At 37.7% G+C, this 16,536-nt stretch overlaps 1 protein-coding gene across 2 annotated transcripts in view; it reads left to right on the top strand.

Annotated features, from left to right (window-relative positions):
* Positions 1–11,118, top strand: part of csrnp3 (cysteine-serine-rich nuclear protein 3) — a 96,899-nt gene extending 85,781 nt beyond the window's left edge. For both annotated transcript variants that reach the window (XM_069935328.1, XM_069935329.1), the window contains 2 exons: positions 8,793–9,089; positions 9,950–11,118. In XM_069935328.1, coding sequence (XP_069791429.1) covers positions 8,793–9,089; positions 9,950–11,035 — 1,383 coding nt within the window. In that variant the 3' untranslated portion in view covers positions 11,036–11,118. The remainder of the gene's footprint in view (positions 1–8,792; positions 9,090–9,949) is intronic.
* The last annotated feature ends 5,418 nt before the right edge of the window (positions 11,119–16,536 follow it).

Raw genomic sequence — 16,536 nt, forward strand, 5'->3', positions numbered from 1 at the left:
CCAATCAAAATAGAGGAGGAAATAATAGATCCAGCAAGGAGGTATGTAATGATAAAGTGTTAGATATACTCAGAATTTTGGAATTTGCTCAATATATATGAACCTAATGAGGAGGATCAAAAATTTATGCAGGATATTTTTTTAAAGATTGCAGACACACAAGGAAATATATTGATAGGAGGGGATCCTTAATTTGGATCCAATGTTGAATAAAACTGGACAAAAGACAAGCAAAAAGAATAAAGTAGCCAAATGTATGGTTACATCAATGCAGGAAATGAAACATAGATATATGGAGGAGGCAACACCCAGAGAGAAGGAATATTCATATTATTCGAGTAGGTACAAAACATACTTAAGGATTGATATGTTTTTGTTGTCGGCCCATATTCAAGGGAGAGTTAGGAAAACTGAATATAAAGCTAGATTACTATCAGATCATTCACCCCTGTTATTAACATAGAACTGGAGGACATCCTACCAAGAATATATAGATGGAGGTTAAGCTGCTTGCTACTTAAAAGGCAGGAATTTAGAGAGTTTATTGAAGGTCAAATTAAAACATATTTTGAAATAAACACAGAATCAGTGAAAGACAAATTTATATTTATGGGACGCAATGAAAGCCTTCATTAGAGGACAGATAATAAGTTATGTAACTAAGATAAAAAGGGATTACAATCAGGAAATAGAGCAGTTGGAAAGGGAGATAGCAAGTACAGAAAATGAGCTAGTAAAAAGGGATGATAATAACGAAAAGGAGAGAATTGGCGGACAAAAAAAACACAGCAAAATTATTACGAACTGCGAGAAAAAACACAAAATATTAGCCTGGCAACTTAAAACAGAACAAGCTGAAAGAACTGTATTGGCATCAAGGAAAAAGGACAAACAAATTAAATATAACCCAACAGAGATTAAGAAAACTTTAAGGAATTTTATGAACAATTATACCAAACTGAGAACGAGAGGAAAGATGATAAAAATAAAGGAATTTTTAGCTAAAATTGAACTGCCGAAATTGCAAGTAGAGGAACAAAACAAACTAATAAAACCATTTGAAATAGAGGAAGTACAAGATGTATTTAAAAAGCTGCCGAAGAATAAAACACCAGGAGAGGATGGATTTCCAATAGAATTTTATAAAACATTTAAAGAATTATAAATTCCTCCTCTCCTGGAAGTAATGAACCAGGTAGAAGAAACACAAAACTTGCCAGATTCATGTAAGACAGCAATAATTACAGTAATACCAAAGATGGGGAAGGATCCATTAACACCAGCATCATATAGTCCAATATCTCTACTTAACTCAGATTATAAGATAATAGCGAAAATATTAGCAAACAGATTGGCCGACTGTGTACCAAAAATAGTAAAACAAGATCAAACTGGATTTATTAAGAAAAGACGAACAGCGGATAATGTCTGTAAACTTATTAATCTAATTCATGCAGTTCAAGGAAATAAGAAACCAACAGTGGCTGTTGCATTAGATGCAGAAAAAGCCTTTGAACGAGTAGAGTGGAACTACTTATTTAAAGTATTACAGAAGTTCAATCTACCAGAAAATTATGTAAATTGGATTAAAGCATTATATAATGGACCGTTCGCGAAGGTAGCAGTAAATGGATATATATCGAATCAATTTAAATTAAGTAGGTCAACTAGACAGGGATGTCCGTTATCCCCCTCATTGTTCACCTTAGCGATAGAACCTTTGGCAGAACTGATAAGAATAGAAAATAAAAGAAAAAGGATAATAATAAAAGATGAGGAGTATATAATCAGCTTATTTGCAGATGACATCATAATATACCTAACAGAACCAGAGTTATCAATAAAAGAATTACATAAGAAATTGAAGGAATATGGAGAAATATCGAGATACAAGATCAACGCAAATAAAAGTGAAGTGATGCCAATGAGTAACACAGACTATACAGAATTTTAAAAAGAATCACCATTTAAATGGCAAGCACAAGCAATCTGATACCTAGGGATCAGGTTAGATAATAACTTAAGCCACTTGACAAACTAAATTATCAGCCACTAATAAAAAAAAATTGCAGGAAGACTTAGAACATTGGAAAGAACTATCACTAACGTTAATAGGGAGGGTAAATTGCATAAAAATGAATGTGTTCCCAAGGATACAATACTTATTTCAAATATTAACAATTGCCTTAACAGAATTTTTTTTTAATGAACTAAAAAGAATAATAAGGAAATTCTTGTGGAAAGGGGAGAAACCGAGGGTAGCATTAGATAAATTAACAGAGGTATAACCAAGGTGGTTTGCAGTTACCAAACTTTAGAAATTATTATAGAGACACACAATTAAGGTATTTATCAGATTTTTACCAGACAGGGGAAAAACCAGACTGGACTAAGATAGAACTAGATAAAATAGGGGAGAAGGTACCGGAACATATACTTTATAAGTGGGATGAAAAGTTGGTGCAATATAAAAGCTCACCAGTATTGCATCATTTACTTAATACATGGAAGAAGATCCACTTAGAAAGGAAAAAAATGGATTACCAAATACCAAAATTATTACTGATACAAAATCCACTAATCCCTTTTACAATAGATAACCTTTCCTTTAGAGAATGAGAGAGAAAAGGAATCAAAAGAATAGAAAATTGTTTTTTGGGAAATAATTTATTAACATTTGAACAGTACAAATATGGAATAACTCATGGTACAATGTTTGCATATCATCAATTTAAAGGATAAATTGGGAAACAGCTTGAGATTACCTGAAGGCAGCAGCTTTGAATATGTGATTACAGACACAATGATAATTAAAAGATTTATAATGAACATTATAAAATGTACATTAAGCTGCAAGATAAGGAAAATGATGAAATTAACTATAAACCTAAACATAAATGGGAAAAGGATTTAAACATAAGATAAAGAATGAACCATGGGAAACGTTATGTTCTGGAACTATGAAGAATACAATAAGCACAATGTTACGCATGATACAGTATAATTGGTTACACAAGGTATATATTACTCCTCAAAAATTAAAAAAATAGGATTCAACATTATCAGATAGATGTTTTCGCTGTAAGAAAGAAATGGGAACAACAGTACATGCAATTTGGGCATGTACGAAAGTGAATAAAATTACAAAAAATAACATACAAAAAACCCAGAGATTTTTTTTTTTTAAGTAACATAAGAAGTAAAGAATTAGGCCTCAAATTGGAAAAAGTGCAAAAAAATTCATTATGATACCCTTAGCAAAAAAATATATAATGTCAACTTGGAAAATGGAAGAGAACATGAGAATACAGCAATGGTACATGAAAATGAATAAATGTATTCCATTGGAAAAAAACAATATAATTTAAATAAATAAAGTCACATTGTTTGAACAAATTTGGGACCATACATGGAACATAACAGAGAGAGCTTGCCTAGGACCTCCATCACCTAAATTGAAAATGGTAAGACGATGAAAAGATTAGATTCAATGTGTAATAAATAGATGACGCATTTTTCTTGTTTATTTTCCTTTGTTTGAAGATATTGTTTTATGGTTTTACAGTATTGTATATATTGAATATTTATCAGTTTTGGAGGGGGTGGAAGAGGGGAGGGAGGGAAAGGGGGGAAAAAAAGGAGAAAATACCACTGGGTAAATTTAATGAGAAGCGTTTGTACATATTGTGGTTGATATGGTTCAGTGTGAAAAATAAAAAAATATTAAAAAAGGATAGAATAGGACCGCTGGAAAATGCGAGCGGTGAACTGTACGAGGAATCGTATCAGATGGGAGAAATATTAAATGATTTTTTCTCATCTGTTTTTACGAAGGAAAAAGACATTGGTCTATGTGAGATAAGTGAAGCAAATGGCTTAGTTACGGAAAAGATTAGTAAAGTGAGGGTTTTGGAGTTTCTAGGGTCAGTAAAAGTGGATAAGTCTCCTGGCCCTGATGGGATTCTCCCCAGGACGTTAAGGGAAGTCAGGGAGCAAATAACTGAGGCACTGGAGGAGGGCGCGCGGGATTGGAGGGTCGCTAATGTAGTTCTGTTGTTTAAAAAATGCACGAGGAGTCGGCCAAGTAATTATAGGCCTGTAAGCTTGACTTCAGTGGTAGGAAAACTTATGGATAGTATTCTTAGAGGTGGTGTGTATAAATATCTGGATAGGCAGGGATTGATCAGGAGCACCCAGCATGGGTTTGTGAAGGGGAAGTCATGTTTGACAAACCTTGTTGAGATTTTCAAAGAAGTGACAAGAAAGATGGATGAAGGTAGGGCAGTTGATGTAGTCTATCTGGATTTTAGCAAAGCTTTTAAGGTTCCACATGAAAGGTTAGTAAGGAAGGTTCATTCACTAGGGATTAATAGAGAAATAGTAAGATGGGTTCAAAGGTGGCTGGAGGAAAGGCAGCAGAGTGTCATGGTGGACAACTATCTGTCAGAATGGAAGCCTGTGACGAGCAGCGTGCCTCAAGGATCGGTGCTAGGTCCCCTATTGTTCATAAGTTATATTAATGATTTGGATGATGGGGTGGTTAACTGGGTAAGTAAATACACAGACGTTATGGAAATTGGGGGAGTGGTGGATAGTGAGGAAGGCTTTCAGGGATTACAGAGGGATTTGGTTTGTCTGGAAAATTGGGATGAAAGATGGCAGATGGAATTTAATGTAGAGAAGTGTGAGGTGCTTCATTTCGGAAAAAATAATCAAAATAGGACATATGTAGTGAAGGGGAGGACATTGGGGAATGCACAAGAACAAAGAGATCTTGGAGTTATGGTGCAGCGTTCCTTGAAGGTGGATTCCCATGTTGACAGGGTGGTTAAGGCATTTGGTATGCTAGCCTAGAGTATAGGAGCTGGGAAGTGATGCTGCGACTGTTTAAGGCGTTGGTTAGGCCAGGTTTGGAGTATTGTGTTCAGTTCTGGTCTCCAAATTATAGGAAGGATATAGATAAGGTGGAGAGGGTGAAGATAATATTTACCAGGATGTTGCCTGGCTTAAAATACCTGGACTACAGAGAAAGATTGAAGAGTTTAGGACTTTATTCATTGGAACGTAGATGATTGAGAGGGGATTTGATAGAGGTGTTTAAAATTATGAAGGGAATAGATAGACTAGGTGCAAGTAGACTCTTCCCCCTGAGAGCAGGAGAGATTGAAACAAGAGGACACAAGTTGAGGGTAAGGGGGCAAAGTTTTAGGAGAAACGTTAGAGGATGCTTCTTGATTCAGAGAGTGGTGACTGAATGGAATAATCTACCGGAGGAAATATTTGAGGCAAAGTCAATTCTTTCATTTAAGACGAGGCTGGATATATACATGGATAGGAAGGGGTTGGAGGGTTATGGGCGGAGGGAAAATAGATGGGGGGGAATCTAGCAGAGTTGTTTGAGTGAACCGGCATGGACTTGAAGGACCGAGATGGCCTGTTTCCATGCCAGAAACTGTTATATGGTTAAATACATCCATCCACTTAATCTCCACAGGTGCCCATGGTTGCAAATGCCAACGGTTCACCACTCTCTGGCTAAAGAAATTCCTCTACATCTCTGTTTTAAATGGGTTCTCTTTAATCCTGAAGTTGATCCCTCTTGTCCTAGACTCCCCCACCATGAGAAACAACTTAGCCACATCTACTCAGTCCAGGCCTTTCCACATTCAAAATGCCCCTGAGGACTTCCCTTATTCTTCTGAATCCCAAGGAGTACAGTCCAAGGGCCCTCGACATTCCTCATTTGCTAATCCCTTCATTCGAGGAATAATTGGAAACACTGACATCACCCCACAATCTCCTCTCTCAGAGAACACAGGAATAGGCTCTTCTGTCCAATTGTCTGCCCTGAATTTGATCCCTGATTTAAACCAAGACTCTCCACCTTATACCTGACAGATATCCCTCCATCCCTTTTCAAGGATCTGTCCAGAAGCCTTTTAAACATCACTATTATATTTGCTTCCACCACTACCCTGATATGGTATATTTTTCTTCAAACATTTTGTTTGTATCTATGCAATGCTGGTAGGGACAGAATTTATTGTCATAGATGCTCTGTGGTTAGTAAGGGATTGCTTATGTGAGTGGGGGGGAAAAAAGATTGAGAACCTCTGGCCTATCCTAATTGCCTTTGAAGGTGATGATGTCCCTCCTTTTTTAGAAAGTACTCCCACAGAGCTGTTGAGTGGAGAAGTGCCAGGATATCGACCTTGTGGTGTTAGAAGAAGTGATCCATTTCTGGTCAGGAAAGTGTGCATTTTTTGCCTACTGGTCTTAGCATTACACATCACGGGTTTGGGACATTCTGTCAAAGTAGTCTGAGTGTGAACGCAGCAGTCACTGTGTGCCAGTGATAGAGAGAATGAGTGTTTAGAGTGGTGGAATGGAGTGCCAATTAAATGGCTTCTTTGTCATGGATGGTGTTGGTCTTGTTGAATTATTGGAACATATTCATCTGGGAAAGCCATATAACCGTTTACAGCACAGAAACAGGCCATGTCAGCCCTTCAAGTCCATACCGGTTCACTTGAACAACTCCACTAGCTCCTCTGCAAACTCCTGAGGAAGTAGGGGCTCTCTCAGGTCGCTACATCCTGAGATTTTCCAGGTCCTCATAGATTCTCTTTAAAAGACCCCGTTTTCTTGGATACTTTACTCTGTTCCATTTCTCTTTAGAAATCGCTGTTCACTGGGAATCTTTACACATGTTCCTTTTCTCTTTATAAGTCCACATCCTCTAGGATTATTTACTCCATTCCTTTCCTCTCAGTAGAGAATATTCCATCATTTCTAGTTGGTGCATTGCAGATGGTAGAAGAATCTCATTTAATTTTCAATTGGTTCTGTCATTTGAGATATATGTACAAGTCAAAGATTTCGTTTTGGGAAATTGCATGGGCCAAGCTAAGTTTGCCCTTTCATGGCATAAATACATAATCTGCATCTGCTTTGAATACTTCTAATGATCTGGCATCCACCATCCTTTATTTTCTTCTCTCTGGGCCCTCTCCCTCAGCTGTTTCACCATGATATTAATGATTGTATCAGTGATGTTTCCCACACTCGTACAGAATCCAAACACTTTGGCATCTGCTACGAATTTCTGGCTTGCAATCAGAGCCATGTTTGATTCTTCCCTTCATTAATGGCTTTCTCTTCATCTCAGGAAATAGGTGAGCTATGACCATCATCAGGCCACCATGCTCATAGCCATCTCAATGATATCTCCTTCCACTTGGTTTCCTGTCGGGTTTCCAATCCAGGCTACTACTCTGTGAGAAACACAATAGGCTGCAGATGCTGTGATTGAGTAGAAACACCGAAATGCTGGACAATTCAGCATCTATAGGAGACAAAGATAGATTGCCAGATATATTTCACATTGACATGATAAGTTCTACCTAGTCCCTTATCACATCCAATTAACCGCTTTTATTGGTCTGGATTCCTCCCCCATTGTTTGAATTCTGAGACTTTCCGATATATCTCCTGCTTCTGCCTTTTCTAATTTTTTTTCTTCCTTGAAGAAGGGCTCAGGCCCGAAACGTTGGCAACATATCTTTGTCTCGTATAGATACTGAAAAGACCAGCTGAGTTCCTCCAGCATTTTGTTGTGTTTACTCAGTTTCCAGTTTGTGTTCTGATGACAAGACGTTCCACACCAATGCTTTTAAGCCTTTTTCTTTAATCACGACTTCTACTCAACCATAGTTGACAGGACTAACCAGTGCACTCTGTATATCATACCCTTTTGCTCTTGCTCATTATCCATACAGCAAGGTTTGCCTTCTCCTTGCCCTTGCCTTCTGCACCACCAGCCTCTATATTGAATACATCACCTAAATTGCATATGCAGAGAGTAAAGTGCATTTAAGGGAATGCACCCAGATTCAAAAAGAATTCAATACTATTTAATTTGATATGCTGATAGTTTTGGAGGTGGTTAGCAACCCATAAATTGTAAATTTGATTACACTGTCTGAATAGGATTACAATGTTTTTGCCTCCATGACAATACAGTCGCAAAGAAAGCTCACCGACGACTCTACGAGGTGTACAGTGCAGAGCATTCTGGCTGGTTGCATCATTGTCTGGTCCGGAGGTATCAATGCTCAGGACAAGAAAACAGAAACTCCAGAGGGTATTAACTCAACCTTCAACATCACGGGAACCGATATTCACTTCATCCAGGACATCTACAAGAGGTGAAGTCTTCAGAAAGCAACCTCTATTCTCAGGGAACCCCACCACCCAGGCCATGCCCTCTTCATTCTGGTACTATCAGGAAAAAGGCTCAGAAGCTTGAAGACGAGCTCTCAGTGGCACAAGGACAGCTTCTTTCCCTCTGCCATCAGATGCCTGAATGAACAACGAACCAAATACACTTTGGTTTATTGTTGCAAGATGGTTTCTATGAATGTTAGCGCTCTGATGCTGAACAACAACAAATTTTGTGACATGTCAAGACCATAAATTCTGATTCTAATATAGGTAATGTTTCTTTTGTGTATTAACTATAATCACAGCATCTGCAACTTTTCTAGTTTCACAATATAGATAACACTGCACTTATGATTTGTTAACTGTGGTAGTTGGTTTAACTATTTAACTGACATTCTTTACACCCTTAAAATGGTGACCGCCACAATGAGTTGCTTTCGAAATTTCTCACATTGAACAGATTTGCTTAAGTTTATTGAATTAACTTCACTTTAGCTAATTTTTTGCCGAGTTTTATTGAGTAAGAATTTGGCAGATGCCATTGAAACAAGTCACCTTTTGTATTGCAGCTAACAAAAAATGGAACGGTGGAGTCTGAAGAAGCCAATACACTCACATTAGATGATATTGGTGACGATGACATTGATCTAGATAACACAGAGGTTGATGACTATTTCTTCTTACAACCATTGCCAACGAAAAAAAGAAGGGCCTTGTTACGGGCTTCTGGCGTTAAAAAGATCGATGGAGAAGAAAAACATGAGCTCCGTGCCATCAGAGTATCCAGGGAAGATTGTGGCTGTGATTGTCGAATATATTGTGATCCTGAACTTTGTGCTTGTAGTCAAGCAGGAATTAAATGCCAGGTAAGATGATAGATTATTATGTACAAAAACACAATTTGATTTATTTGCAAATGTATTTTTATGATGTCCTGTACTAATTCATGATACAAACACTTCTGTAGTGTGGGTCAGCCTATTAGTTGTTGAATACATCGAGAATGGAATACAATTCACTGCTGCTTGTGTCATGAATATTATTTTCACTTTGTGAGGTGTATGCGCAGGACCTTTGGCCTGGGTTCAGTCTTGACCTCTGGTGCTCTGTGTGGAGTGTGTATGTTCTCCCTACAACCATGTAGGTTTCCTCCAGGTACTTCTGTATCCTTGTCCATCCTAAAGTCCCGCAGCTTCATTGATCACAATAAATTGCCCCGAGTACGCAGGTGAGTGCTAGAACTGAAAGTTGGAAATATGGGGAGAACTAAATGGGGTTCATCAAAGATGAGTCTAAAAATGGGTGCTTCTCAGTCAGCACAAATGGATGGACCATAGGGCTTGTTTCTATGCTGTGCGGTGATGGAGGAGCGGAATTACAAAAGTTATAAGTTGACCCTGCTGCATTTTCAATATCTCGTTTAAAAAAACCCAGATCTGCTAGGGGAAGCTAAATAGGTAGAGCAGCATCAGTGGGAGTAAAATTAGAGTCAAAATTTTGGGGCAGAACCATTCCTTCAGACTTGAAGGTGTCCAACCTGATATATTTTATTGGAAATGGATGAGGAAAACCATTTGACGTGTTCTGTACTGAGAAATGAAATGAAGAAAATACTGATCATTAGCCACTGAGGGATGAAATAGATCGGTCATCAACATATTGATTGGTCCCCTGGGACAGAATATATAGTCCATGCCTATTAATTGATTTATACCACTTTCTGTAGGTGGATCGTATGTCTTTCCCGTGTGGATGCACAAAAGAAGGGTGCAGCAATACAGCAGGCAGAATAGAGTTCAACCCCATCAGGGTACGGACACACTTCTTGCACACGATAATGAAGCTAGAGTTGGAAAAAGATCAGCAGCAGGTTGGAATGGAAAATGGCTTCTCGGGAGATGTGAATGCACGTGCTGGCCATCTAGTGCCAAGCCAGCAACCCCACGAATATTCTATTGCAGAAAGCTTTGATATTGAAAACGAACCGGAAACGGCAGTAATGCACTTACAATCAGCAGAGGAGCTGGACTGGCAAGCGGAAGATGATGAGGAGGAGGAGGAGGAGGAGGAGGAGGAGGAGGAGGATGACGGGAGCAGTCTGTGTAGTGGTGTAACAGACTCTAGCATTCAGAGCTTGGCAGCTAGCGAGTCAGATGAAGAGGCAGACAGCAAAATATTGCCTGTCCCGGCTGAGGCACAGACTGAAGCAGTTTCCCTTCCTTCTGTATTATGTTATGCTGATGGTACTTCTGTGCATGACAGCTCACCACCAGACGCTGATTCTTATTACACTAACTCGTCAACATTGTACTATCAAATAGAGTGCAATGCAGCTGCTGCTGCCACAGCCAGCACCAAATCTGCTGCTATGGATTGTGGGAATGAGCCTTTCTGTGTAGAAGCGACCTTAACTTCAAACTATACCAAAAGGAGTCAGGAAAATGGAGCACTTTCTTTAGTGCCTTGTGTCTCAGCTGCAGGTCAATATATTGAATACACACAGCAGCCAGAAGGAAGCTTTACCAGTGCTCATTATCCCATTACAACACCCTCTGTGATCGTTTGTTGTCCCTCAGCACATGAGAACAATGCTCAATGTAACAGTTTATATTCTGGGCAACAACCTACCCATTCACGAGCAGAGCTGCGAAGCTATTTAAATAACCACGTGCAAGATGACTACGTTGCTACGTCAAATGGGGATGTTTATGCACCCAAGCAGGTACTGGAAAATACCATCCTCCTCCCAGAGGGCAATCCATTATTAGAAGAGACGATTAAAACATCAGTAGTGGAAACTGTGTTTGTTTAGTTCTGTATGGTTTGTCCCTCACCACACTTTACACCAGTTATTTCAGAATGGAAGGAGTATGACAGTAGTTTACAATTTTTAAACTATCATCACCTTAAGTTTGTCTGGTCAGTAATGGTGATTAATACCACTAGATTTCAATGGTATAAAGACTGCAAAATGCAATCGGAAACAAGTTTCATGCATAGCTGTGAAATACTGCTCTAGACATTAAGATTTAATGTAAGCCATTCAAGTCACCAATAATTTATTTGACTTTCAAAAGCATTTTAACTTTTAAATAAGCAACACTGATGAAGGATACCAAGGCAGCCAGACTGAATATTCTCTCTTGGCTTTTAGTCTCTGTGACAATCTCAAAAATTTAAACAAGGTCCTTGTTTTCAGCAAAAACATGGAGAAAACTGTGTACTGTACGTGTGAAAATTGTGAAGATTATTTTGTTTCCTTTGTGAATTTATTTCTACCAGTTAGTGTGCAATTATTAATGTTATGATATGAAAAACAGATAATCCATGACAGCAGCAAAGACTGATTGAAATGATGTAGGCCTCATTTTCAATTAAGGAGTTATTTTGAACTGAACATGTAGACAGTTCTTTCTTTGCTGTAGTTTTAGTTAGTACTCTATAGAATTATGAAGGCAAGAACAGCTAGCACTGACGCAAAATTCTTAGTGTCTCAAGGATGTGGGAACTATACTAAAACTGGACTTGTAGCACATGCAATTGAGCCATATCTGCACTGTTGAATGAGATATTCTGTCTCGCCATGACTACTGACCATATCACACATATATAACACATTAACAATGTGAAAAATGCACAGAAATGGTAGTGAGGGCATTCTTCTTGTTGGCATTGATCGCTCAAAGACCAGACTAAAGTGAAATCGTTACTACACAAAAAAGGTTGTGTTCTACACACAGTTATATACTGTGCTCTTTTTTTTCCCAGTTAAAATTCAATCTTTTTAAAGGAATCATGTTTTATCAGGTGACATTGATAGCACATTGTGTAAATAGTACTGCCAATATCTAACAATTCACAAACTGGAATAGTGAAGAAATTCAAATATAGGTAAAATTCCTCAAAAAACAGTCCTTTCGATGTTTGATTGATTTGTGACTTTTGAAAGGGCATTTCACAAAAAACACCATTTTAATTCACACGTTCTCAGTAGGAAGCTCATGCTAATGAATGGGAGGAAAATGCTCAGGCAAACCCCTGGTGAAGGTTTGCTTGCTCTGAATACCTTACACTCCATTATCATATCTTGTGACAGCAATCAGAGGGTGTGAAGTTATCCCCATGGTGAGGAAAATAAAATGTTTTATAGCGGATAAGTTCAATTCATACAGTGCGTCCTCCGTTATCCTACTCTGTTTTCCTGGTGGAAAAAAAACCTCTGATTTCAAGTTTATGATTTTACATAAATTCTGAAAGGTTCAAAGGGTAAAGTATGATTTTAAAACTAGTCTTACACTTTATAAATTCTGGACAGCCATCATACTCTCTTGGATGATGAATTTTTAAAATGAATCACTTTAGAACCCATTTCTTACCTGTGTAAGTTGAAGCTTTATCATTGATCTTGAATGTAATTTCAAATCTGGCAAGCAAACCAAATATATCACAACTGTTCGCTGCTTGTCGTGTACAACATGCAGTCTCCATTCTATTGGAATAAATATTAAGAACTTCAACCCACGTTTAGCATTTAAAACCAAATAACCAGAATTCAATCTACTCTTTGTAAATTCTGAATTTAGTATTTAGATAAACTATTGCAATGCATTTTTATTGAATAAAAAGCCTAAATTACTATAATTTGATAGTTTAAGTACATTTTCAAAATCAATTTACTTTGCTGTGTTCTTAAACAACAAAAGCAGATTGCTGTTTGGAATCATACATTTCGAGAAAAGTAAGCTATAATGTAATTGTGTAGCACAAGTTTACTTGCAAACCGAACTACCATGAATCTTACATGCAATTGAAACTGTTTAATTGAGCCAAATCTTCAATTGCCCTCAAATTGATCACTGGGTGCTTGACCCAGACCATGCTGTTTAATCCAGTTTGGTCCATGAACACAATATCTTTAGGAGTGAGTGAGCGTGGTCGCCTAACCAAAAGACTAGCTCACTACAGATTCTTGACCGGACAGCCTTGCTGGCCATTGGGGAAGGGGGGAGTGAGGGGAGGCCTCCCCCACCAATTATCCACATTACAAGTTTTAGCTGTCTTCACATCAACATTCAAACAATTAGGATCACAATTAAGACCCAATAAATAAAATAATCCATCTCCCGACGGCTTGTATAATCCCATTAATTCTGTGCCTCTGCTGGAAGTCCCAGCCAGAAGTTGGGAATCTGACTGAACTTTGTGCTGTCCCAAAGGATTCATTGATGTAACACAGGGTTATTGTCCGCAGGGTTAAAAATATCACCGTAGATTAAGGCATATATCAGTGCTGAAAACTTGGATACTCCTGAAAATCTGCTCCATTTATGATAACTCTTAGAATTATAGATAAAGTTGAACAACTTTCCACGAGTTTAACATTCAACACATGCAACTAATCCTTACACATTACACGATGATAGAATTGAGACATCAACTGAATCAAAACTTTGTTTACTTTTCATTTTTTGACTAGCATTTGCTATGCGCGCACTTCCTTCAGGACCAAGTTGCGGGACTTTATTTTAAAACAACATGCTAGATATTCTTCATACAAGCACCTACATTACAAATTGTCCTTATTCTACAGCAGTCACCCAAAAATCTTAGCAAAGATTAATTTTCAAACTTCATAGCATTCACCAAGCTGAATGATTTTATCCAATTCCTTCAAAAACACCCTGAAAAGCTACTGGTATTAAATTACATTGCTCAACATAAATAGAATTTTCCCTTTTAAGTTGTCAGTAGGCAGGCACTGGAGGAGCATGACACATAAACAAGAGCTTGAAGTGAATATGGTAATTTGCTTGGTTAGTTCCAAGGGCACTGGTGATATTTTTGTAATTTCAGTTTTCTCTTTAAAGGCTTTGAATATCAGGAATGACAAAGCACTGGGTCTTAAATCAGTGTTTTGTGTGGGCTGTTTGTATACGACAGGGGCTATAGTACACTAAAAGGGTACAGAACAATTACAGTCATGTTCTTCCAAAAGGTGGTGATGACTAGCTCGAACACAAACTATTTATTCTTTTTATGATCAAGAATAATCCCCCAGTCAGGAGGAAAACAAACTTTCACTTACTGTGTTAAAATAATTTTTTTTGTCCCAAATGGACCCAAATTTTATGTAATGGCCAATACTTTGTAAACAGCCTACTGTCCCAAGGCTAAATGTTGGACTCTTCTTCATATATTGCATAATTAGGATACCATATGAAGTTTTACTACTCAAATTTGATAGGGAGTTTTAGTTGACTCATCCAGGCTCTGACCATACAGGCACTACTGCTGTAGAAAACTCTGGACATTACCATTTATACAGTCAATCTGTGATCCCAGCTGTGCCAAAAGAGAAGGTGGGCTACAATATTACACAATCCTTAGAACTAAATTCAAGCTGGGTCTTGTATATTGTAATAATTTTTTTCATAGTAGCTGTATACTTGGTAGTATTTATCTGTTCAGTATTTATTATGAATGATAATTCCAACATTTGATGTATTTATTGTGGTTTGTTGCAAAAATATATTGCAGATTCAAATTTTACTGTATTTTTTGTTGCTGGTACATTAGAGCTAATTGTTATGGCTGTACTGTATTCTATGAGCTTTTGTTTTCAGATGTCTGTATTCCAGCTATTGCAAGGTGCAAGCTTGATAATTGTCCAATTAACTTGCATCTTTGAGGCCTGTAAAAATTGGACAATGTTTCAAAATTTAATTGTCTTCTTTGCACATACAGCTGTTGCTTATAGATGGTCAGAATGTGAAAATTCTATGTTTTAATTATTCCACATTGCTGTAGGAAATGAGGCCAAATACAGTACTGAACGAATTTCCATCATTCTCTTTGGGTGCATTTATTTTTTTTAAAAGGATACTTGATGAGCAATAATAATTTATCGGCAAACATGTACTAGTTATTAAGATTTTGTATATCAATATGTGTAAGTGCAGCACCTCTCAAAGTTTCACAGCAAATATATGGAGACATATTCACATTGACGTAAAAAGGAATTAATGAACAAATGATCAAAAGCTTGGTCAAATAGGCAGATTTTAACGCAATTTCTATTGAAATTCATTGGTGTAATTGGCAGTCTGTCCATCAATAATTAGTGAAGGTACCAACACAGATCCTAGCAGGACATCAGCTGCATTCTGATAATTAAGGTTCCTTAAGGTCATCTCTCTGTTGCCAACTGCACAACCCATTTCCTAATAGGCAAATAATCCTCTTTCTGTTCTGTGGGGTTTACTATTTGGCTAACTATTTTGTACAAGAGCTTCAGTGAATGCCTTAGAACAGTGTTCTTCAGCCCAGGATGTTGTTCCGACATATAAAAAGGCACTTCACAAATCCAGATAAATAACATCCAAAGATTTTGGTCCATTAATTAATCAACTCTTCAGAAATATTAAGTTTACCTAAATTAACAGGCTAATTTTTGTAAATAATGAGGTGATATACACTTCCTCTCATACAAATTTAACATCCTGAACTGAACATGGCAGAAATATACCTGGACATTTTGCATTTCTTATCAATACATCCGTTCAAATTGCCTACTCTACAGGTATGAGCCATTTTATGTAAGCACACCTTGCCCGTCTCATCATATCTGCTCATCAAAACCCCTGGGAAGACCTGATCCTGGAAATAGACAACCTTGCAAATTACTCCTACTTTACTGTTATATTGCTTCATTGAGGGGAGTCAATTATGTTTCCTTTTAAACAAAGCCCCTGCATTCCAGGAAATTATTCCCAATTTCACGGAACACAGTCGATGTAAAAAGATCAGAATGGGAATAAGGGACTTATTCCCATTCTGACATTTTACCTCCTTGACCCTTTTATTTTCATAGATCGCCTGCAGGCCACTCCTAGAAGGTAGGGAAACACTTCAGAATGGAAAAATCACTCAGGTTCTGTGTTTTTAAAAAACATAATTGTTGTCATATAGCAGATACTTCAGCTTTCCAAGTCCATTAGCCACCCATTTGCACTAATCCTACAGTAGCCCTCACTTTCTTTGAATTTCTCTACAATCCCGTCGACAGCCTCAGATTCTTCACCTCACTGACACACCAGTGGAATTTATCTGCACGGCTTTAAGAGAAAAATGGAGCAAACCTGCAGGGAGAACTCAACACAGCACCAAGATCAAGAATGAAGCTGGATCTTTGGTATAGAGAGACAGTGGCTCTGCCTGCTGTGCCACAGTACTGCGCTTAATTTAGGTTTCTTTGGAATGGCCAAAATATTCGAGTAAACACCAAAATAAATAATTACTTTGTCCAGGCTCTGC

The sequence above is a fragment of the Narcine bancroftii genome, chromosome 4 (genome assembly GCF_036971445.1).
Source record: "Narcine bancroftii isolate sNarBan1 chromosome 4, sNarBan1.hap1, whole genome shotgun sequence".
NCBI lineage: Eukaryota > Metazoa > Chordata > Chondrichthyes > Torpediniformes > Narcinidae > Narcine > Narcine bancroftii.